Source organism: Ambystoma mexicanum, chromosome 10 (genome assembly GCF_040938575.1).
Source record: "Ambystoma mexicanum isolate Mex_15411 chromosome 10, UKY_AmexF1_1, whole genome shotgun sequence".
Taxonomy (NCBI): Eukaryota; Metazoa; Chordata; class Amphibia; order Caudata; family Ambystomatidae; genus Ambystoma; species Ambystoma mexicanum.
In genome coordinates, this window is record NC_090932.1 from 684,289,285 (window position 1) to 684,315,449 (window position 26,165).

Here is a 26,165-nt window from a genome sequence, read left to right on the forward strand (position 1 = left end):
TTGGTGGTATCTCAGCAGATTTACCGCTGAGATACCACCAAACATATTATGAGGCCCAATGTGTGGAGTTCAAGAAAGATATACACTGACAGATTTCGTTTTATTTCTCATTTTGGTCAATTAGTAGCACGTTTGTGCAGACAGTTCTGTTGTATGCAAAATGCTGTCAAAATAACAAGTGATTAAACTAGTAACCAGTAGCGAGCATATAACCTTCAGGGAGTGCGTTTCTTCATTATTTCACCAGACAAAGACCATGTTGGGACAAACTGAGTTTGTGCTGCTAGGGGATAAGAGTTGGTGCTGGCAGGAAGCAGGATTTGGTAGGAGGCTAGAGTTGGTAGGGGGTCGGGATTCATCAAGGGGGTGAGTTGAAAGTAGTGGGTGAGTTGGTTAGAGGCAGTGGAAGGTTGGAGGCAGCAGATAGTGCAAAGGTAGGTGGCTGGAAGGAAGCTGCGGTAGGTGGGAAAGCATGTGGTACTGTTAGTGAGATCTACAGGAGAGACAGGATTTAGTAGGAAGGCTAGCTAGTAGGAAGTGTGAAATGGTAATGGCTGATAGTGGGTGTTTGCCAGAACTCAGCCCCAGGACTTATTTCTGAGCAACAACAGCGTGATCGTTATCCAGTTTCTTAAATAACAATCAGCCAGAATGTGACAGTTGCGAGTGCTTGTGCTGGTCATACCAGCACATTGCTTTAGTCAGCCTACCTGACATTGGTGCAGCTCCGCTAGTGTAATAACTGGCAGCACTGCTGCAGCAGAATGGCTTATTCGGGCATGTCATGCAGGCTCAAGCGCGGCAGCTAGGATTTTCGGTGCAGCTGACTATGTGCCAGTCTTAATACAACACTGGCTTTCCAGAACCTCAGCTGGCTGGATCCCTCAGCGGGAACATGAAGGCCCTTCTTAAGCAAGGCCTCATGCACCCATATGCAGGCACATCTCATGGCGCCAACTCATGAAGTCACATGCACACACTGGTACATGACTGTGGTTGGTGCCGCACAGTCGCCAGTGCCAATAGTGGGGCACAGAGGTCAGTGAGGATCACTTCACAATAGTAAGAAAGTACCTTTGCTTTATTTTCTGTGGATAGACAACCAAAATGTTCCACTTGCCACCTGTAGAATCAGAGGAACTTTGTGTTAATAAAGAAGCATTTGGTGTCCCCTTCCAAGGGGATTCATATTTGTAAATCGAATATCTGCAGAGTAGGTCACAGATCACCCCAATGAGTCAGTGGGAGTTGCTGCTACAACCCAGAATAGTTTCACACTTTTGAGAGCTGCAGTGGGTTGGGGCATCAGTGGGCAGTGAGCTACCACGCCGACCTGGCACAGGTGTGCGATATATTTGAGCCCGGGCACTTATTTTCAAATTAAGGGCTGTGATAAACTGAGCAAATAGTGGCATACATTATCAGACTGTTGTATTAGTGTAAGAGAGAGATAAAAAGATGTCATTGTTTTTACGAATTTTTCTAAGTTATGAAATCTATTTAGTGTTGTGAAATGTATAGTAACCAAAGTATCTTGTGTCCATGTTTTTTTGCCACGGTACCAGCTGGTGCAGTGGAGTTAGACTTTCTATTATTTCATCCGATTTCCTATTCATGTCCTATATTGTCTATGTTGTAAATGTATGAGAAAGCAAGATTTGCTTCCAGCCCTTTGCCCCTTTTGTAAATGGCTGCTTTTGTTGGCTTGCCAGTGCTAGGTGCGTCAAATAATGTCTGTTAACATACAAAACGTAACAATCATCATGTTGATTCTAGCATCTCCATTTATTAGAATGGTATGTTAAGATTTGCAGTAAAAAAAAATGAGGATCTGTGTATTCACATTTTTTTTTGTTCTAAAACATTTTAATGTATAGAAGGTTAGCTATCCACTACTGGATTACATTACATCAACGGGATTCAAGGTTATCTCAAGGACATCTCTAGCTTAGCTCTTGTTGGTTGGTACAGCGTCCTTTCATCACGAGATTTTTTTTGCGGGGTTTTTTACTGCTCATTTTTTATCGAAAAAACCCATCGAATTTCTTGGGGGGGGTAGGGGGGGGTTAAAAAATTATATGTATAGGATGTGGGTTTTTGGTAAGAATACATTTTTTAAAACTTCGATGGGTTTTTTTGATGAAAAATGTGCAGTAAAAAAACCTGCGAAGCCCACTGTAGAGTTAAGGGCGTCTGCAGCTCACTGTTTTGGCTGTCTGGACTGTGTTTGCCCCTTAGTATTCAGTTTGTGAGTGATTTGACTGTGGATTCTGAACGTCTACCCAACAGACCGCTGGAACTGCGGTTTGTAACTTGGTGCCTTTAAGATCGACAGCCCCGCCTACTCCAGGAAGAGGAGTTTAAAATTGAAATGCTCCCGCCCTTGCGGCGTGAAGCCCACTGCGGAGTTAAGGGCGTCTGCAGCTCACTGTTTTGGCTGTTTTCGCTGGTTCGTTGATTCGTGCTGATTGAAGTTTGTCGGACCTAACGAACAAGCCTGGACGGCTGATGCACTATACTTGTAACCGTCCTGAGCAGAACTGACAAGCAGAGTGGGGGTAAGTTTGCATCTCCGCATTACAGCCAGTTACCCATCTCCCTGATTGTTGCATCCGATGTTGTAGGATTCACTCGAGACCACAAATAGAATATATAAGCTAACTGGTAAAGTAAGGGCACAGGAGATAGGCGCTGTTAAAGCATTGCATAGCCCGTCTAGCAAGACGCCGGAGGTGCTGCATTGCCCATTCGGAATAAAACAGAAAGTAATACGGCAAATTGACCCCCGGTGCGCTAGAAAGCTGATGCGCCTAAAAACTGTGAACTGCTTTTTCAGCGTAACAAATGTACTAGAGAAGTGGTAACTCTGAGACAACTTTTGATCGATTGACCAAATCATCCAGGCGAGAGACTGCGGGGAAAATCTCCTTTTGATCTCGCAGATTCCATTTTTTGAAGCGTGAAAGCTTTATTCGCAGTCCATTGGAATCAACGTTGGTCCAGTGTACTGACGTCCTTTTGAGGCAGAAAAACAACCCTCTAAGCACTATGTCAGTGTCAAATAGTGCCACAAAGGTTGTGTACAGATTTAAGGCAGCCTCTACATCTGGCTACGTACAAGACTACAGACCAAAAGGGTTGCTGAATAACTCAATGCAACTCATATCTACACAGATTTCCATTGAGCAAGCATTATTAAAACAAGGTCTAAAAAAACGGGCTCCCAATGCCGGCTTTTAAAGTGACTGCCAATGATATTTAGGCATTGAAGCGATAAGTCTAAATCTACAGAACCTGACTCAGTCACCAAAATCCCTCGAAACACACAAGGTAATTTCACCCATTCAAGAAAAAGGACTTATAGTATACCTTGTTCCGCCTCATATGGATGAAACAAATGGGTTCCTTATCTTCAAGACAGTCAATGGCCCCGTCAGCTCTGTCATCACCATAGAATTGCCTACTACTAATAGTGCCGACCAACAGATTGGAAAATTACCAATAGAATATCCAATTTCCAGTGCAATTGTATGAAGAAGAGTTCAGAAATCAACTGGGCACAGAACACCAGCGAGAGTCTGGTAGGAGCCAGTCTACACCCTATATGTCTAAAGATACAGAGGCTGTATGCGCACAACCGAGTGGACAAACTAGTGATACACAGTCCATACAGATGGATGCTATACCTCACGTCCAAATAGGCCTAGAGTCTACACAGCACGCCGTCCTTGCCTAGACATCTTTTCCAGTGAGTCAACTGTGAATATTACAAACAGAATTAGCAATAGCTGACAATCTAGCATCTCTAGCGGCACAGAGTCATACACCGAGTAAAAAAGAGCAGCAGGGAGTGGTGGACTTCAGCGACACCCCAAATTTGTCTCGGAAAGAAAAAGCTAAACGTGCTAAACTGAAATGGCTGCAATTTCATGTGAACTCAAAAGTAAGTGGAAACACTGTGGAGCAAATACCTACTCCAAAATCTGAGAACAGCTCGTCTATCCAAGGATATCACTGAAATTGAATCTCTAATATCTGATATTGATAAAAGAAATGAAGTTTTCGGTTCCATGATACCTAGGAAAGGTGAACCACTTTGCGCGTCGACTCCGGCAGCGGTGGTAATGAAGAAACAAAGAGAACAACCTGGATCTTTAAAGATTTTCCCCACGTGTGAATCAGTGCCAGATGTTATTACAAACCAATCTCAATAGGATCCTAAAGCAACTAGCATTCCTACAAACAATTGCAGTGTGAACTGGAATGAGAAACAGAATGCTCCAAGTAAACTAGAAGAAAATCAAAGAAAATCTAAAATTATTGATGAGGAGAATGAATGCCAACATCAGAGGATCCCCACAACGACGGTGGACCTCCAAAATATGCTAATATCAATCATATCTCATTCGATGATCCCATTTATGAAATTACATGAAGCTAACAACATCATAAAGGATCAAGCAACCCTCCTGGCAATGATTCACTCTAAACAAATATTTATAGAAAATTTTATTGTGAACATTGAAAAGCGCCTCGATCAGGAAGCCGAATTATCACGTATCTGGCAAGGAGGATTATTTGAAATCGCTTAGCAAGAAAGATCTGAGAATCAACAACTGACTGCAGACATGATTGCATGGCTAAAAGTACTACCAGCTAACCAAAAAGTTTTAGCCCCACACAAGAAGGCACCATTGATTGAACCTAACTTCATCATACCAGGAAATATTGCCATGAACGAATGTAAGCAACCAACATCACTATATACCAACTTCAGCGATGATACAACTTTAGCAGTAGCGACTTGTCCCCCTCTCCACCCTCTGCCATCAGAGGAGGTAGAGATATGTAGTGTCTTTACACCAAAGTACACAGCACGCGAAAGGTCAGCGAGCACATGCACGAGATGAAGGAGCGAGACTGGAGGAAGAAGGGTTCCAGTTTGGAATACGAGAGAGAAGAGACGATTGAAGGGAAGGAGGAGAGAGAAGACGCTCTTTGTTCATGTCCCTTATTTGAACATTATATCTTTGTAAATAAGTTATTATTATTCTTATTATAAGTCATATGATAATAAATATACTTTATTCTCTCTCACCGTATGCCTGTTACTTTATTGGTGACGAGGATCACTGCATCCATTTCGGCCGTTGAGAAGGATCTCCGGCGGTATGTGAAGTAGGAGCGGCAGCGCCTTCCGTTCGCCCCGGCTACTGCCCTTCTGCTCCTGCTTGCTCTTCCCTGTGCGCACCCCTGCCACTCCTTCCATTTCTCCAACGGAGACACTTTAAACACTTTCCCCGTTCCGAGCCTGCCAGCGCCTTTATCGCGGCACAGCCTACCGTCTGAGCTGCCACAGACGCCGTCCAAGCTGACAAGGTCTCTCATTGGCCGCCGAGAGGGAAGAATATTAAAGAAGGCGTGTTTCCGCCGACAAGCCGTACATTGGCCTGCAATAAGGAGAAGGGCGGGCTCTACGTGGTTGTGAGTGACCGTTGCTGCCAAGTAACGAAAGCAAGTTGAAAAAATAAAACAAGGAACTGTATTATATCATGCGCCTCATAAAACTAAATCTGTGCCAGATCACGTGCCTCACGAAATTAAACACACATCAATACAGCATTCAGCAGTCTTCCAGCTCCCCACTGTTTGCCGTGATGATCTTCATTACTCTTTGTGCTCATCCTCCTCCCAGTGAACCATCAAATACATATTGAAGACTGTTTGACTTGTTCAAATTGAACATTGAGAATTGTAACAGCATTACAACAATTATATTCACAGTTCCACAACAAATTACTTCACAACGTAAATTTGATACATTCAGAAAAAAACATGGCGATGTAGGGAGTTCCACCTCCTCACATGTTCCTGCCAGAGGTAGGAGAACCAATACTCCCTTGGAAACGTTGGCTCAAATCATTTGAGCATTATGCACATGTTGTCTGTGGTGCAACCTAGAGCATTGAAAGGAAGAAATCCTTGTTGTTGCACTGTTTGGGTCCTGCAGGACAGAAGAAATATGAGGACCTCCCAGATCTTTTAGATGAAGAATCAGGGGACATGAACGAATAGGAGGTAGCCATCGCAAAACTCAACAAACACTATGACAAGAAAGTTAGTACCATCCTCGAAAGATATAAGTTTGGAAAGCGATCCAAGAACAGGATGAGACGGTAGAACAATATGTCACTGCCTTGAGGATTTGGCCCGTAATTGCAACTTCAATCAGCAACTTGAAGAGAGGATCAGGGACCAATTCATGCTTGAATGCAGGAGTAGGAAAGTCAGAGAGAGACTCTGGTCTGAAGACGATCCTTCACTTGATACGGTTTTAAGGCTGGCTAAAGACGTCAAACACACAGAAACGTCTGTACTAACCTTGGAGAGCAGGGTGAAGGACATATCAGTCAAACCATCAATCAGTTCTATACAGTCTGACCAAGATGAAGAAATAGGAGTGATAAGGGATGGAAGAAAGAGATTGACATCTAATTCCAACACGCTCCAACGCAGAAGTCCTGGGACATCGGAAGTGTGCAGAAATCGTGCACCGGTGAAAAGACCCGATCGACTGGAAGCGAGAAGATCTGAGACGAATAGGGCACCCGCACCAGGTGGAGAACATCAATAAGGGGACAAAGTTCCCGGAGTGGAAGGGGAAGAACCAAACAAAGAGGATGTTATAGGTGTGGCAGTCCGTCCCATTGGGTGAACAGTCAAATGTGTCCAGCTCTGAAGATTATCTGCAGGAAGTGTGGTGGCAAAGGACATCTTGCCAAGTGTTGTAGGAATAGTCAACATGAGGATTCAACCTTTAATTGGATTGGGGATAACGATGGAGAAGAAGAATGTTTATTCATGGTCTCCAATGAAGGCGCACAAGTTGAAAGTCCCAGAGCAAAGATATCTGTGAACGGTTTCCCTGTTACGATGATGGTTGATTCGGGTGCCAAATATACCCTGATTCCCGAGGATGTGTGGAGAACATGTGGTCCAGAATATCTATGTGAAGTTGATGTGAAGCCCAGAGCTTATAGTGGAGCTAGAATAGACTTAATTGGGTGGTTTATGGCCACCATAGAGTCCAAGGACAGACAAGCAAATGGTTGCATATATGTCTCCAAGAAAGGGGACACTGTCTTGCTCAGCTGGACTCATCAGAAGCTGTTGAAGGTGCGTTTGGACCCTAATGCCAATGACACAGTATTTCAAGTTGATGGAGTGAGTGAGAAGAACATTCAGAAGATTAAGGATGAAATATTCAAAGATAATGTAATAGGTTGTTTAAAAGGGTTTTCCCATTGCAGATTACTCAAGTCAGGCTCCAGACCCAATCCCCAAAAACTTCGGGATGTGTCTTTGGCTCTCAGGAGTGAAGTCAAGGAAGAACTAGAGCTGGAGAACCAAGGCATAATCAAGAGGATTGACGCTGCTGAGTGGGTTTCACCGATGGTAGTAGTGAGAAAATCTTCAGGGAGAGTGAGATTGTGTGTGGACATAAGAGAATTGAACAAGTGCGTAATCCCAGATAGGCTTGCCTAACATACAAGAACTTATATCGACGCTTGGGCCTGCAAAGATATTCTCTACCTTGGACCTCATATTGATAAACGCCAGAAGGCCTTTATCAATATCGAAGGATGCCCTTTGGCCTGATCTCTGCTGCCTCAGCTTTTCAGAGAGTTATGCATAGGATCCTAGGTGAAGAAGGAGGGGTTGTATTTTTTCAAGATGATGTACTAGTTTATGCCAATGATCGAAATGAACATAACTTGAGACTGAATAGAGTACTCAAGAAACTGCATCAGGCGGGAATGGTACTAAGTAAAGACAAATCTAAAATAGACAGAAGGGAAGAAGGAGAGAGAAGACGCTCGTTCATGTCCCCTTATTTGAACATTATATCTTTTTGTAAATAAGTTATTATTATTATAAGTCATATGATAATAAATATACTTTAATCTCTCTCACCGTATGCCCCATTACTTCAAGATACCAACAGTGGATGCTTTTGAAATATTCTTGAAAAAAGGAAAAGAGACTGGTATCACTCAAGAACAAACTAAAAAGAACAAAAAGCAGCCTAAACAGACAGGCTCAAGAGCATTTTTGCGGAATATAAATGGCCCCTCTGCCGTGAAACCGGCAACAATGACATCAACCTATAAGCCAGTATTAGTGAGGGCAAAAGGTTTCATCCAGAATAACACAACTCATAGTTCGACAGATACAATCTTGGAGCAAGCAATCCTCTACGGAAACCCAAACTCGAAGATTTGCTGTATCTGTCAATTTTCATCAATTCTTCTGACTCAATTGACTCTGCGAGCCACTTGAGTCAAAACAATACAAACTACATTGTGATTGATGAATGCCCAAGGGAGGATGATGAAGCACCAATATTTCTAGAACTATCACGTGAGGAGATCTCAGACGCATCTTTAGATTGCTCAGAGAGAAACATTCTGTCGCTAAGGTCAATCTCTGAATCTGAAGTGTCCACAGTGAAGAACGAGAGTATTACAGAGAGAGGATCTCCCAACTCGCATAATAACACATTTGAGAGTGTCTGTCCTGCCTGAGCACTCAATGAACCATTCGATGAGTTAAAGCTCCCAATGTTTGTTGAACCAATGACGCACAAACCGAATTTTGCCATAAGAATGGTTCGACTCCCTGGTCATGGAAAAATCCCAGAGCCTGAGACAAACATGCTAATCTTGAATCGTACAAATGTTCTGTTACTATTGAAGGCCATCCCCCAGTTAAAAGATAACGAGTCAGCAGATATAAAGTGGGTGATCTTTGATGAAGAAACTCGACTAGATAATGTAAGAATCGACCTTGGGAGAAGACCATGATGAACAGGATACTGTCAACATCGAGATTGCTAACAAAATTGGGATTCTCCTGTGTGCAGATCAACGAGTTTGATCTGAATGAAAGCCAAACAATCGCTATTGGGAGAAATAACGCAAGATATGATCAAGTCCGAAGTTTAGATAAGAGAAATACCACTCCCATCACGCACAGTGAAAGAAACAAGCCCTCTGGAACCAGTGAATTATATCCAGAAACAGACAGAGGGGCTCAAAGGAAAGTGCAATACAGAAATCCGTTTCAACAAGAATTCGATGACAGCCATGACATCGGTCAAGAACAGTTGAACCAAAATTCATAACCACCAATCAAAGAAAGCATCTCTAAGTGGTCATTATGCTCGTGGAATACGAGAGGCCACTCGCATCTTTTCAACCAATCAGTTCCTGAATTGTCAGAATTTCAAATGATCTGTCTCCAAGAGACATGGCTGAGTGATGCGCCATGTTGTGAAGGATATATGACACTCGTGAACCCGGCCATACAAAATACTTTAGGCCGGCCTTCAGCAAGTCTGATCACATCTTAAAAATCCACGATATTACGACTCTTGAGAGTTCATACAAGAATAAGAAATCCTCCTTAAGCTATCTGGTGATCATGAACATCTATTGGAATCCGGCTGCTATCAATGATGAGATCTTCTTGGATGCTGTTTTTCTAACAATTGACACAATAGGAGATAAATATCCAGATTTGGAGATGATCATCTGCAGAGACATGAATATCCACCTATTAGATAATAAAGGCCAAAGAAAAGCCTCAGGTGAACTTTCACAATGGGCACGAAGATGGTTGAAAGAAACAGATTGCCGTAATCTGATACTTTATAATGAGTCCACTGAGAATGGTCCCACATGGCTGCCGACATGGAATCGTGGGAATTCGGCATTATCCATTGACTACATTTTTATGTCATTGCATTTGCACCAATCAATTTCAAAAATAGAGATCTTTCCATCCCAGAAAAGCGATCACAACATGGTGACAATGGAAGCAATAAATGTGTTGCATCAAAGGAAGAGGGATATTGTATTACAACTCGGTCAATTCAAAACTGTCGAAACTAAGAATAAGCAAGTCCCGGGTGAGCTCATTGCCACAGTTGTTCAAAAAAGCAGTCCTAGATGATGCAATAAAATTGAATTATGATTGGATCCTGGTCCCCTTTCAGAAGTCATGTTCTCTTGCACCCGTACCACCGCATAAACATCAATAAAACCGGGAATTGGCTGATAAAAAAAAATTGCTTAAGAAAACCATACAGACTATTAAAAAGAACGATAATCCTGAAAATTTCGCAAAGATCAAGAAAGCAAAACAAGCCTAAACAACTGGAAGAAATCGCATTTAATGGTGATGGCACAAAACGAAGCTGAAATGATATTGACAACATTCAAAAATCGGAACCTAAGAGATCCATGCTCACTGTTGAATAATAATGCTCAATATCAATGGCAGATGGTATCAAATGTTACAGAAGAAAAATGGATTGATCATTTCTCCACCCTTTATAAAGATCAACCAGCGGATGTGTATCAGCAGAAGACCGTACAAAAATGGAACCTCGAATGGAAAATTGAAGATATCATCAAAATAATTCAGCATTTGAAAGGCTCACGAGCCCCCGGTCCTGATGGCCTGTCTAATGCAGCATTAAAACAAGATCCTGTTGCCTGGTCAAACATGATGGTGCAGATTGTGAGCCTCATTAACAAATTACATCAGATCCCGTCATCATGGAATAAAGCAACCTGATTCCTATTTTCAAACAAGGCAGACGTGATGACCCAGCTAATTATCGGCCAGTAGCCCTTCTGGACCCTTTAGGCAAGTTATTGGCGTCATTTCTCCAGAAGAATCTAAAGACTTGGGCTAAAGAAACGAATTGATTAGCAATACGACAGACTGGTTTCACTGCCAATGTGAGCACTAACATCAAGATATGTAAATTTCAGATTGACAATAAAACGGTTGAAGAAGTTTCCACCTTTAAATACTTAGGAGTCCTAATTAATCAATCTAAAAACGAGCGTGAATGGGCGGCTGATATGGAAGGGAAAATACAGTCGCTGGCCCGCCAAGGCTGTCTATTGGCAAGAAAATATGGCAAATTCTCGATGAAGCCAGTTATCACGTTCTATCGACAAAAGGTGATCCCCATTATCACCTATGGGAGCGAAGCTATGCTGAAAGCGGGTAGCATAAATTGGCTAAAATTAGAAGCCATATTTTGGAGAAAAATATTGCGATTGCCAAAGAATTTCCCGATGCCACGGATAAGGCACGAAATCGCTACCCAATCCCTGGTCTCCATTATGCATTGAAAACAATTCGATCTGCTGCCAAAATTGCTGACTGATGAAGAAACACCATCTATCCAGTTATTACAGAGTACGAAGGTTAGTTTGGATAATACACTCCTGAAGCGATGGACAGAACAACTTAAGGCAAACTTAACAAAGGAAGACATATCTCTAGATATGTTATTATATCGTCCACAGCAGGCTAAAATTAAATTGCAAAGGAATGATTGGTTGAAAACATGCGAAGAAAAATTTAAATACTACATGGACATTGAGTGTGGTGCTGATTTAAGATCCATCAATGAACTTCCAGCCTACCTATGTCTTTTTCCAGATCCAAAAATTCGGGACTGCTTTGTAAAGATCAGATTGAACTTAATCCCGACCCGAGAAAGATTATCTAAAATCAAGCAGCTCGCATCTGTAGAAAACTATTGCCGGTTTTGTTTGGTACTAGAGGAACCAGAAACACTGTACCATCTAATTATGTCATGTACGGCACTGGCTCAGAAGCAAGCCCAATTTGGATCTCTGTTTGGAATTGAAAAGTTCCAGCTAGCGCCTGCCGCAAGATGGGGCCAACTGATGAGTGGGCACGATAAAAAAAACAATTTTTACCCTCACGCAATTCATTATAAATATCTTGGACCTGGATAAGATATAGTATAAGGAGGGGCGTGGCTACATGGTCACGGAGTAGGCTGTGATTCCTGGGGGCTCCTGTAGATCCGTCGATGATCCGGAAGAAAATACGCGTGAAGATCCTGAAATTAAGCTTCAATTGTTACCCACAGAAGCATGAACAAGTGGGGCATGCAGCGGCCGCACATCCGATGGAATTTGCAGCAAAGTGAATGAAATATGGGCCGTTGAAGTTTGCAAAGCGTAAGGCGAGAAGGAAACAAGATGGCGCCTACAGAACAAAGAAGTGAAATGCAGACTGGCCGCTACGCTGTATGCAGAGTGAACGGAAGGCTAACATAAGCCAACACAAGGCTGGCGGTGGGTCGACACAAGAATAAATAGGACCACAAAGAGGGCGGCTGCAAACTGGACTGCCAGCGTGAGAAACCTTCTGCAGTGAGAGAAAGGGCAGACTGCGCTGTGCGGAGCAGCTGGAAGTTCGGAGGCTCGTAAGCGCTGCTGCATACACGAGATGGCAGAGGTAACTCTACGATAAGCAACAGATCAAGAAACACAGATGCTAGCCTTTAAGAGCTCCACCGACGGAAAAGGGAGAGTGTGGGAGGATATACGGCCATCCAAAGCCCGGTACCTCACATAGCTGCAGTGTCAATCCGGCCCGGAACGTCTCCTCCCGGCGGCTGGCGCGCAGAACACCCGGATGGCCCGGATGAGGAGCCTAACAACTTAATGTGGATACATGGTGGCGGACGCAACATAGATACAAAGTAACTGTGCAGGACTGCAGGAGACCAGATGCACAACGAAGGCGATATTGCCAGTGGAGCAGTGATTCAGGAAGCGGATACATTAAGGTTACTAAGGGGATTCACAACGTGGACAGCAAACCACAACACTGCGATTTCGGATGGAATACGAAAGCACTGCACAACCGTAGAGCGGCACGAGCGCTGTATGAAGAGTCTCAATGGGAACATCAGGAGGGGAACAAGAGATCTATTCCCCAGATCAGAAAGGTACGAAGGACAGCGAATTTGAATAAAGTGTCCCGATGCGAGGAGTTTACCGCCTAGAGGAACCTCAACAGATATTAGTATAGTAACTGGTACTGAGGCGAGTGACCACCAGAGGCTGACACAAGCGCGGCAGTCTGATAAGCGACACACAGAACGGACCACAGAGCAGAACATATGTGCTGAAATTCGGGGCACACACTCAGCTGGTGTCAGTGAACGGAAAGTATGGTTGCTGTGTACATTGGTTCACTAGATGAGTGGTGCCCGACATGACATGCAGATGAGCTCGTTATAGTGCCACAGTACGCCCGGGACACAGCAGGGCTTGTGAAAGACGTCTTCTGGAGACTGAAGTCATTGATACAGTGGCTCCACCTCGGATACACAAGCAGTTGTGGGGGCGGTGGCTGGAACAGTGGAAGTGGTCAGTTCCACAGGGGCAGCGAGCAGAATGGGGCTGACGAACACAAGAGGCAGCGCCCTCCGGATATAGCGATATATGCCCTGCTAGGTAGGAGCTGCACAACTTTGTTGTGAGTATAGTTAGGGGAAGTTTAAGTTGGGGTACGAGCCTATATAGACGAGTTAAGAGATTGGAGTTGGATTGCATGGGCGGGGGAGGAAGAGGGACTCTGACATGCCATGGGGGATCTTCAAATAATCACTTGGAATGTCAGGGGACTCAATAGTTACCTGAAGAGAAACAAGGTTATGCTATACCTACGGAGATGGAAGATAGATATTGCCTTATTACAAGAGACTCATCTAACGCAAGATAAAATGGAGATGATTGGGAGGAAATGGAAGGGAACTGTGGTGGGTTCGCCATATTCGGCTTACGCCAGGGGTGTGATCATCTGGGTGGCACCACACGTCCCTTTTCAGCTGTTAGAGACGCTGGTCGAGACGGACGGGAGGATGGTGGTGGTGAGGGTATTGGTGGGAAACAGGGAAATAAGTGTTGTGAATACGTATGCCCCGAACCAGAATACAGCGGCATATTGTAAAATCCTGTGCAACAATCTTAGCATGTGTGTGGGGAGTGTGGTGATCTGGGGAGGGGACTTTAACTGTGTATTAAACCCTAGGGTAGACAGAGCGGATGGAAAGATGGATAGGCCTACCCCGTTGGCTAAAGCACTACAGACGCTGCTGCAAAACTTTGGGTTGGAAGATGTATGGAGGGCGCGCCATCCTCACGAGAGGCAATACTCGCATTATTCCGCCCCGCAGCAACTGCACACAAGGCTGGATTATGTCTTTGTCACTCCAGAGATACTGACAGAGATCACGCAAGTTGAATATAAAGCTAGGGTCCTTTCGGACCACTCGCCCCTGATCCTTAGATGGCAATGTTGTCCCCCGAGAGCAAGAATCCCGACGTGGCACCTCAGGGCAGAGGCGCTCAGAGACCCCCTTTTTAGCGAGGACATGAGGGAAGAGATTATTAGCTACTTTGAGATGAATACGGGCAGTGTGGATTCGGCGGGCACATTGTGGGAGGCTTTCAAAGTTGTGATGAGAGGAGTGGCTATAGCCAAATCTAGGGGGTTGCAGGGTGGGATCCTGACGGACCTGCAGAAAACCAAAGGAGAACTGGAAAGGGCACATAGGGGAGAAGACAGTACCAGCCAGGACGCGGATCTGATACTAAGACTGCAGCAAAAGTTTGCAGGGCACTGGGAGAGGTTGTGTAACCTTAACTACAAAAAGTAGATAGAGAGACAGCATGCAGGAGGAGATAAACCAGGAAGGATCTTGGCATGGCTAAATAAGAGTGAAACCCCTAGACCCCCGATCAGATCAATAACAAGGGAAGACGGAAGGGTGGTGGATACCCAAGAGGGAGTTAATCAGGAATTTGCAAACTATTATGGGCTGCTATATGGGGACGATGGAGGGGATAATCATGCAATGATAGCAGAAACACTGGAGGACATAGGATTGCCGCAGATTAGTGCAGAGGAAAGGGAGGAGCTGGACGCACCGATTACCTTAGAGGAGCTAGAAGAGGTGGTGAGACAGTTGCCAACTAGCAAGACGCCAGGGGCTGATGGACTCCCAAGTGAATTTTACTAAATATTTAAGGATGAGGTGCTACCCCCGCTGCTAGACATGTTGAATGAGGCGTATGAGCTAGGCAGATTGCCAGAGTCACTCAGAGAAGTGATTATAATACCACTTCCCAAACCTAACAAGCCAGGGCATAGCTGCATTTCCATTTCCTATAGACCCCTGTCGATGTTAAATCAAGACAGTAAAATTCTGACTGCCGTTTTGGCAAACGGGCTAAGAAGAGTCATAGGCAAATTAATACATCCGGACCAGACGGGCTATGTCCCCAACTGAAACATATCCAATAATCTTAGAAGGCTCCACAGAATCATTGAATATAGAAACGAAAGTGAGGACGAACTGGCAATTTTGTCGCTGGACGCAATAAAGGCCTTCGACTCGGTCAAATGGCCATGGTTGTTGGCGTCCCTTGCTGGCTATGGGATGGGTCCAGGATATCTACAGTGGGCTAAAATGTTATACAGTGAACCGTTGGCCAGAGTTAAAACAGGGTCGGTGATATCAGAAAGGTGGAAACTCCGAAGGGGAACCAGACAAGGCTGTCCATGGTCCCCCATGCATTATATATTGGCCCTGGAACCCCTAGCGATCTATTTACGGCAACAATATGACATGATAGGCATCCCGGTGGGAGATGAACGACACTTGATATCCCTATATGCAGATGACATACTATTGTATTTGCGGCACCCAGAGGAAAACCTCCAATATATTTTGGAGGTGATGAGAAGGTATACGGAAATGTCTGGTATATCGGTGAACCCTCAGAAGTCTAGCATGTTCCCATTAGGTGTATATAAAGGGATCCCCCCGAAACAATTACCGTTGTTGCAGGTACCATGTACAGCTAGGACATTTCGCTATCTTGGAATAGATGTATACCACACGGTTGAAGAAGAGCACAAGTGCAATACAGAGGTAGCCATCAAGAAAATTGAGAATTGCATGCGATTCTGGGTAAAGCTGCCTTTAGCAATGATGGGACGTGGTGCAATGTTAAAGATGGTGGTTTTGCCTAGGCTCCTGCATTATTTCGGGAACATCCCGTATTTGATACCAAAGAAGTTCTTCAGTAGACTGGACAGCATGTGCAGGGACTTCCTGTGGCACGGTACACGAAACAGGGTAGCCCTCTGGAAGCTGCAGAATTTTCATGAGAAGGGGGTATAAAATTGCCTAATTATGAAGTCTATTACGTTGCAAGTCAGCTGCAATATGTGGCTAAATGGCTCTCGGAGGAGGTCGCATCTGAAACCAGATTGTTCATGCGGGACTGTGCCCTGTTTTATCTGAAGGAGATTATGTGGTTGCCCCCAGCAGTAATGGATGGGCGCCCAAAGATAATGGTACTCGGGTGGAAGATGTGGCGTAGGGCTTGTCAACTGATGGAGAACCCATACCCGTGCTCCTCACAGGTGCCACTGGTTGCACTGGCGGGTGGAGAAGAACAGTTAAGGAAGTTAATCAGAAACCGCTGGGAGCCGGCTGGGATAGAGACAATGGGGGATATTTGGCAGGATGGGACTATAGCAGACTTTGAGGAGCTGGGGGCGGAAACTGGGCTACACATTGGCCAATATATCACGTACCATAGACTGGTGCGGCAGATCAAGAGAGCGTGGCCCGAACTGGTACTGGAAGAACCAGACGCTACTATAGACATAATATATGATATAGCGGAGGGGGGGCATGAGACATCTAGAATATACGAGATGATGATGTCCGAAGTGGGAAAGGAGGTGGCGCAGCTAAGACTAGAATGGGAAAGGGAAGTAGGAGCCCAGATGGAGGATGGGATGTGGGAACGAGTCCAAAGGTATCACAAGAAGGTGTCGAGGAACGCAAGACTTAAACAAATGCAACTGTATATTACGCATAGAGCGTATCTGACACACAAGAGGATAGCCAAGTTAAAAAATGTAGGACGGCAAGCATGCCCTAAATGTGATGAGGAGAACGCGGGCATGGTGCATATGTTTTGGTCATGCTCGATTATTGAAAGCTTCTGGGGGGAGTTCGCACATAAACTTGCAGAAAAGGGTATCAAGATTGTGGTGGACACAGTGTGGGCCTGCCTGCTAGGGGGGGTTCTCCAGGCCACGTGAACTTGGGCACCTAAGCAAACTGAAAGATCTGGCATATGCGCTTGCGAAAAAGAGAATTGCTATGGGATGGAAGACATGCCACAAACCACGATTGGAGGTATGGTGGAAAGATTTACAGAAATGGGCGGAGGCGGAAACCATGGTATGGCAAGAGGATAGCAGTGCTGGGGGGAGGAGGAGGCTGAGACCTTGATGGCCTGGAAACTACTGATAGCAGATCTATTTGGGTCAATGCAAGACCCATCAGAACCCTCGGAAAGGAATACTCTATCACAAGATGCAAGAATAGAACATCAGTAGAAATAGGCTCGTAACGGGAGGTGGGATAAGGGGAGCAGTGAACGCGATTAAAGAATGTATAGTTGAAATGTTACTGTATACACTGCAAGTTTGGTTTGTGTTGTTTGCTTAAATATTTAATAAAATTGTTTTTAAAAAAAAAAGATATAGTATAAGGAAGTGAACAGGCTTTGTTTCCACAGATTTGTAATGTGAAGCTAGAATTGAATTTCCCCTTTTTATTTTTTTGTTTTGTTATTTGTGTAACGAAAAGAGGCACGTGATTATATTGAATTTTTCCAAAGAATGTATAGTATCGAAAATATAAAGTGGAAAAATGAAAAGTTTATTGTATAAACTATATCATTTTAATAAAAAATAAAAAAAACTGCAAAAAAAAATATACAGGGTCCCGTGTCCCTTTTCCACACTCTGCTGTAAGTGTGAGTGTAGAGAAAGGACATGAGGGGACCCTACACAAGATAGAAAATAGCATGTTCCCATGGCAACCATAAAAAGGGAGAGGAAAAATCCCTGCAGGTAAAACGCTGTATCTCTTGCTGTGACGTCATAGCAGTTGATCATTTCATAATCAACTGCCATAATGTCACAGTAGGAAGGTACAGCTTTCAGAAAACAGAGAAGTTTTTATGGAAGCCACGCACAACATGTACACATTTCCCTATATTCATTATTTGAAAGATGAATTTAAGGACATGGAAATCAATTTACCATTACATTGGTCTGTTTTGGTTTGGGTGTGCAGGATATATAGTAGCTTCAGTAATTAAGTGCAAGGTTTTGGCAAGTGGCTCAGAAATTCAGTGTCCTGTGTAGTCTGACATCAGCAGATTAATTACATCATCTGACACATTTCCATTATGTTTGCTACCACTCATTCGCATTTGTGACTGGACATAAGGGTGGTATCTGGGAGTCGTTCTAGTGAGAGCAGAGGGAATACAAGATGGACACTTTAATGATTAACTTGTACACTATATGTGAAATATCACTTTGAGTTGTTATTGATTTCACCATACTGATTACATGCTGTCTTAATTTTCTCCCTCTCACTACGCGGCCTCTTTTTGATCTTATGTAAGTGTTTTCTTTTTACAGTTACTACTTTCAATTCATTTGCAACTGTGACCGGTATGTGGTTCTTACTGTCAACTATCTTTTGTAGGCTCCAGTGAATGATCCTCGTGCATGTGCATCGTTCATGGGCTTGAAGCCATCCACCACCAAGAAGCATCTTGTTCGAGCCATACTGGAATCCATAGCCTTCAGGTATGTATAGACATTCCTGGCCTGTCTCCCTTCTCTTTGCTACCTCTACACCTATGTGTATCTATTAAAGGGGTTTTTTGAGAAAGTTCAGTATTACACACATGATCTGTAAGAGAGATCACAAATAAAATGTGTGTGCAGCACTCCCAACATTTGAATTTGAGGATTTGTGTTTCTCAACCTAAGAAGAGGTGGACCATATTATTTGTGACTCCTTAATGATCATAGGCATTTCTGCAATTTCTTGTAGCATGCTTTTCTCGACCACCATGTAATTTCATCCTGCGGTTGTATCTTGTTGCCAATGCATCTGCAGCAGGTAGATACCATTCACAAAGTGGATGGTGGTGCTATGAGCCTTTTGAAGCACTGGATTGTAAGGTGCATCCACAGCTCAGGTGATGTAAAGATAGGAACTGTTGAAATGATCACATTTTAATGTTTAGTTTAGTTTATTATTTGATAATGCGCTCCAAACCCTGGGGTAGCCGGGCGCAGCGGTAACAAGAATACTTAAGCTTGGTTTCATACATTAGGTACATACAGTGGATACATTACATGTTATTACAGCATTTACAGTACAGATATACGAAGTGTGGGTACTTCGCATCATACAGGAGGTGGTGAGATAATCTATAGTACAGGTTTCAGGAATATCATGGTAGTTACATGCAATGATCCAGGGCCTAATGCAGGGGAACAGTTTAGTGGGCTTCATTGGTCCAGAGCCAGCTTTTCACGTTACATCTGAATCTGGAGTAGGGTTGATCAGCTCTCAATGCAGTGGGGAGTGCATTCCAGGAACGGGCAGCTCTAACAGGGAAGCTTGCTCCACCCGCCTTAGTTAGTCTGAATCTGGGAATTTCTAGTAAGAGATGGTTAGAAGCTCTAGTGTGGTGACTAGAGGATTTTCTGGTCAGTCTAGCCGAAATATATGGGGCCGCAGTATTGCTCAGTCCTTTATGCGTGCAAGAAAGCGTCTTAAGGAGGATTCTGTAACTAATTTTTAACCAGTGATTGTCTTTCCTGATATTGGATATATGCACTGTGTATGTCCAAGGCTGCTGTAAGAGCATTATTCTGCAATATTGGCATTTTATTAAAGTTTTATTGGCACCTGCATATAAGGTGGTACAGTAGTCCAACTTAGACATTACTAAGGCATTGGCTAGAGTGATACAGTTGGTTTTGGAGAGGTAGGGTCTATAGGCCCTGATTAATTTGCAGGTGTAGGCTGTGGAGGAAGCCAAAGAATTGACTTGTTACTTAAGAGATAATGTGGAATCAAGGTAGAAAACTAATGTTTTTACCTCGGTTACCACCTTGATTATGTTGCCATCAATATTAAAGGCAGTACAGTAGGGCTAAGTTTTTTGAGGTTACAGTCGGAACCCAAGATCAGTATCTCTGTTTTGTCGTCATTCAGGCAGAGGCTGTGAGAGGCCATCCATGCCTGAATGAGGAGGTAAATCTTGTTTACTAGAGCTGTGTCATCGACAAAGTTGCCAGATAGTGGTATAAGGATCTGCGTGTCATCCGCGTAATTAGTATAGGTTACCCCCAATCTGTCATGTTTGTCAAAAAGTGGCTTAGTGAAGATGTTGTACATTTTGGGGGAGACACATGAACCTTGTGGGACACCACAGGTGATTTGTATTGGGTCCGCTGAAGCTACAGGGGAGAACACTCTCATTGTACGGTTGGCTAGGAAGGATTGTACCCAGGCTATAGCTTCACTTGAGAAATAGACGGCAGATGCTAATTGCTTGCATAACACTGCATGGTCCACCAGGTCGAAGGCCGCCGGTAAATCAAGGAGGAGGAGCATAGCTGTTTTACCTTTATCCTTCAACTCGTCGATTTGTGTCTTGAGGTCAATTAAGGCTGTTTCAGTACCGTGTTGTGGTCTGAACACAGATTGGCGTGATCCTAGTAGTTGATTTGACTCCAGATAGTTTTGGATCTGGAGGTCGGCTACTCTGTCAATAATTTTAAGGAGGAATGGGACTGTGGTAATAGGCCTATAATTAGTAGGGATAGCTGGGTCCAGGGTCTGTTTTTTGGGGAGAGGCAGTACCCAGGATTCTTTGAGGTTGGTGAGTACAGTACTAGATCGAAAGGAGGCGTTGATTAACTTGGAGATGAAGGGTGCTAAGTCTCTAGATGCATCCTTGATAACTTGTGCTGGGCAGCTGTCGCCTTGGCAGTTAGATGGTTTCAGAGGTGATATAACCTTTTCAGTTTCCAGAATGGATATGTTGGTAAACCTGAATGGTTTGCAGTTGTTTAATGTATCTGTTCTAGGTGAATCTGTCAGAGGGGTGGTATGTGTTCTGTGGAGCTCAAGGAAGCTTTCTTCTTTGCGATTCTGATTTGTAGAGTTATTATTTTATTTGCTAAGGCATTTTGGATGTTCGTACACCATTGTTTGTCATTGGGGACGTTATCTGTGGGAGCAATCGGGTTTTCCATTTCCCGGAGGATGGAGAAAAGTTCTTTGGAGTTGGAGTTAGAGTTAGCTTTACTAATTCTCTCATTGAATGTGTCTTTTTTTGGTTTGGATTATTTCTTTCTTATATTTGTTCGCAAGGTTGGCAAGTAGAGTTTTATTCTCAACTGAGCCTCCAAATAGCTTGGAGTTTACGTTTTTGGATTCATGGTTCTTTGAGATGAGGGGTAAACCATGAGTTGAGGTGCGATTCTTGTTTCCTTTTACGTAGTTTGATAGGGGGCAATCGTGTCCAAAGCTTTGGACATGGTGTTGTTGAATGTCTCAACTAGCGTATTTGGGTCAGAGTTAATAGCGCTAGCAGTAAGAGCTGGTAGGAGGAGTGGGAGTAGTTTTTCAGCACTAATTTCTTTTTTGCTTCTAGTAGGCAGGGGTGGTACTATTTCACAAGTATCTAATTTTAGAGGTTCTATAATGGATGAGAATCAAATGAGGTGGTGGTCGGTCCAGGTTTGAGGTGTGATATTGGAGATGGTAGTGGCGCAATTACAGGTGGCTATCCAGTCTAATGTGCGTCCTTTCATATGTGTAGGAGCTAAGACTTTTTGGGTAAGACCATGATCGACTAAAATTTATTGGATAGAATGGGCCTGTTTGTCCTCAACATCATTGAATCCCAGGTTGAAGTCACCTAGTAGTAGGAGCTGGGTGGAATCTTTGATGTTGTTGGTGAGGAGGCTGGAGAGGTCTTCCTCAAAGTTACCTAGAGGGCCTGGGGGTCTGTACACAAGAAGAATGGTTAGTGTACTATTGTTAGAAATGGGTAATTTAGCTGAGAGTAGTTTGCAGGATGTCATTACTGGAGGTGGGGTAAGTCTTGCAGCTAGCATAGTTTTAGCAATGATAGCCAGGCCACCTCCTCTGGAGTTAGGCCGATCGACTCTGAGTATATTGTAGTTGTCTGGTATGGCAATCATAAGTGCGGGACCTGCAGCATCGTGGAGCCAAGTCTCAGACAGCCAGAAAATCTAGGTTATCCATAGCCAGTATGTCGGCAATTTCTGTGTTATGTGCTATGAGGGACCTCACATTGATAAGGGCTCCTGATAGGTCTACGTTTGGGGTGCTTGGATCTCTTCTGGTTATGATGAGAGTCGGTCTGTGTTTTGGGACGCCTTTCAGTAGCTATGGCAATTGAGTTACGGTCAGATGCAGTCAGAATGGGTGTGAAGCCAGATGGTCTAGTTCTTTTGTTTTTGAGGTCATAAAGTCGTGGCAGCCTAGCTCAAATTGCATGTTTCTCTCCTGCAGGTTGCAGGGTGTAGAGTTAGTGTGGGCCATTGTTGTGGTGATGGTTAGAATAGTCTAAAGTAGGGAACAGATTGTATATCTAAGGTAAGTCTTGGAGATGCGCATGTTGGGATATAATGACAAGGGGGCACCTAGGTTTGACAATCCCAGTAGTGACTAGAGTGCATACATGCAGTAGTGACTAAAATGCTAGAGTGTGTACTAAGTCACACCATTGCCATCCACTTAGTCTACAGACCCCCGGGTCCCAGCTCTGATTTCCATGATGCCTTGCTGCACGCCCTCTCACATAATCTGAAAAAAACTTCTAAGGTTCTGCTCCTAGGCGACTTGAACCTTGGACTTCATGACCCCAACGACTCCCAGGCCACTGCCTTGGGCAAAGCCCTATCCACACTTGGGTTCGCCTATGTCAACTCAGGACCTACCCACGTCAAAGGTCGCACTCTCGACTGGGTTAGCCACCACAACTGCTCTGTTCGCCTCACCAGCAACACTCCCATCCCTTGGTCTGACCACCATTACTTACAGTTTGACCTTAACACCCTTAAAGGGTCTCCCGGTCCTGCGATCCCACTCCCCGTTGCCCTCACCAGAAGCTTGCGTCAACTAACTGCAGAAAAGATCTCCCCTCTCTTAGAAGCGCCCACACTGCAGCCTCCCTTCTCAATGGACCCTGATATCCTCTCCACGGCCTTCAAAACCACTGTTGCCCAGGCCGTAGACGCCATCGCTCCTCTTACTATGAGGAAAGCTAAGAAAGTTAAACACTCCAATACCTGGTTCTCTCAAGAGCTGCTAGAACTTGGCTCTAAGAAGAGACGTGCACTCTCTGCATGGAAAACAAACCCTGATGAGATCTCTAAAAAGACTTTTGATGCCATATCTAGGGAATACAAATCTAGCATCATAAAAGCCAAAGCAGCGTCCTTCAATACAAGGATATCCAACGCTAAATCAGAGACCAAAGAAATCTTCAGCATCTTTCGGGAGCTGGAAAAGCCGTCATTCCCACCCCCCACATTCTTAAAAGATGACAAATGGTGCAACAACATCCAATCTGCCATGCTCAACAAACTTAACACCCTTCAATCATCAAAAAGCACGTTCTCACCTTCTCACTGAGCTTCAAAATGACCCTCCTGAAACCATGCAAACCAAATCACCAATTCTCTTTTGAATTCAAGGAAATGAGTGAAACTGAAGTCGCTGCCCTCCTCAAAACCATTAAACCCTCTAACTGTAAAGGTGATGCGTGTCCAGCACAGCTCATTAAAGACTGTGCCCTCACTTTAGTACCCTTTATCAGAGTGTTCATTAATGCCTCCTTCCAATCCGGCCATGTCCCTTCTGACCTTAAGGAAGTCTGGGTCCGCCCGCTCCTTAAAAAACCATCCCTCGACCCACTGGTCCCAAGGAACTACAGGCCCATCACCGCAGTCCCCTTTCCTCCTAAAAATTCTGGACAAAGCAGCCCATCTGCGAGTTCAGAAATACCTTGAGGATAACTGCCTTTTAGGTCTTCGGCAGTCTGGATTCCGTCCTCGCCACGGCACTGAACCTTAAGAATCAAATGGATGACCTAAGAGACGCTGGCAAACCTGCGCTTCTCCTTCTCCTCGATCTGTCGGCGGCGTTTGACTTGGTGGATCACAACACACTTTGTCACCACCTTGCCAAATCTGCAAACTTCTCCTCCAAAGCGTGTGAATGGATCACCTCATTCTTGCAAGATAGGGCTATGAAAGTCTTTTACGACTCAGCCTGTGCCACACCGAGCCTCATCAAGTGCGGAGTTCCACAGGGGTCCTGCATAGCACCCACCTTGTACAACCTGTTTACCAGGCCACTATTCAAATTGCTGGACGCCCTGGGCATCTCATATACAAATTATGCAGATGATAAACAGGTACTCATTCCCCTCTCGGGTGACTACCAGGCCGATAGCATCACCCTCAATTCTATCTACTCTAAGATCCAATCTTGGATGGCCCAGAACTGGCTATGCCTCAACAGCGAAAAAACGGAACTTCTGCTGATTGGATCCCCATCCATCCTCAGCAAACTAGGCAATCAATACTCCACCTTCGCTGTCGACAACATTCCCATTGCCGTCTCCCAAACAATCAAAACACTTGGCGTCTACCTTGACTCAGACCTGACCATGGATAGACAAATCAGCACCATTGTTTCTTCATCTGCTTATTTCTCCAAACTACTTAATGCAGCAAGACCTTTCCTTTCGCTGCCCAATCGCCTCACCGTAGCCAGGGCAATCATCGGCTTACGACTTGACTATTGCAATGCCCTCCTGGCTGGGACGTCCAGCAAAAACATTGCCAAACTAAAGGTGGTCCAGAACAACGCACTCAGGGCCGCCACTGGGATCTCCAGGAGGAACCACATCTCCACTACAAGAAGGCAGGTGCACTGGCTGCCAGTTAAAGAAAGAATAATCTTCAAAACCCTCTCACTTGCCCATAAGTGCCTCCATGACCTAGCACCTCCCTACCTGGCTTCCAGAATTCAGAAACTCTCCTCTCAAAGGCCTACTAGAATGGCTTACACCAACATGATCTCCACTCCCAAAAGCAAGAGAGTGCGCGCAGGTGGCACCAGCTTCCCCTCCATGGCTGCCTCATTCTGGAACTTCCTTCCCGCCCACCTCAGTATGATTGACTCTCATCTGGCATTCCCTAAAGCTATTAAAACCAAACTATTTGTTTGATTTGCCAATCCTAAGCCTCAGCCTATCACCTGCTACTTAACATGCCTGTAACTAAGTCTGTATCACTGTATTAACAATTAAGCTTCCTTTCATCGACTTGCAAGCGCTGCGATGCCTGTGGGCTGTATTGTGTGCTCTACAAATACAAATAAATAAAATAAATAAGTAGTGACTAGAGTGCATACGTGCAGTAGTGACTAGAATACATACATGAACAGCAGAGGGCAACTAAGTTTGACAATCCCAGTGGTAACTAGAATGCACACATGCAGTAGTGACTAAAATGCATACATGTACAGCAGAAGGCATCCGAGTTTGACAATCCCAGTAGTGACTAAAGATGCACACAAGCAACAGCAAGGGGGCACCTAAGTTTGAGAATCCCAATGGTGACTAAAAATGCATACGTACAGTAGTGATTAGAATGCATACATACATAGCAAAGGGGCACCTAAATTTGACAATCCCAATGGTGACTAGAATGCATACATGCAGTAGAGACTAGAATGCATACATGCACAGCAGTGGGCACCTAAGTATGACACTCCCAATGGTGACTAGAATGCATACATGCAGTAGAGACTAGAATGCATACATGCACAGCAGAGGGCACCTAAATTTGACAATCCCAGTGACTGAAATGTATATATACAGCAGGAGGGGGAGTCGATGTCAATAGCAGAGTATATGCTTAGTACAGATGCAATTGGCTTACATGGACAGGGGCATTATGCTTACAGTAAGCTCTCAAGGTGCGCATGGTGTTGCAGGGTACATAGTTCATACAGCATGCTGCAGAGAGGTGACACAAATTGTTCGGTGAATTAGGATGTGGACAGTCTATAATGTGTAAAATCAGAGATACTCCAACAAAATATTTATGGTTGACACAATATAAAGTCAATAATGCAGATGTGTAATGTAACTAAGAAGGATTTTGCTATTTTGTAATTGTTTCTTTCATTCTCTCCCTTAACTTCATTTTTTTGCTTTTGTTTTTTTTTTTTATCTATAACTTGTGCTGCTCCAGCATGGGGTCTGCCGTGGATTCACATGCTCATGAATATTCCCTGTCGT

At 44.2% G+C, this 26,165-nt stretch overlaps 1 protein-coding gene across 2 annotated transcripts in view; it reads left to right on the top strand.

Moving 5' to 3' along the window:
• GK5 (glycerol kinase 5) overlaps window positions 1-26,165 on the top strand; it is an 831,314-nt gene that overhangs the window by 728,646 nt on the left and 76,503 nt on the right. For both annotated transcript variants that reach the window (XM_069618275.1, XM_069618276.1), the window contains one exon: window positions 18,497-18,600. In XM_069618275.1, coding sequence (XP_069474376.1) covers window positions 18,497-18,600 — 104 coding nt within the window. The remainder of the gene's footprint in view (window positions 1-18,496; window positions 18,601-26,165) is intronic.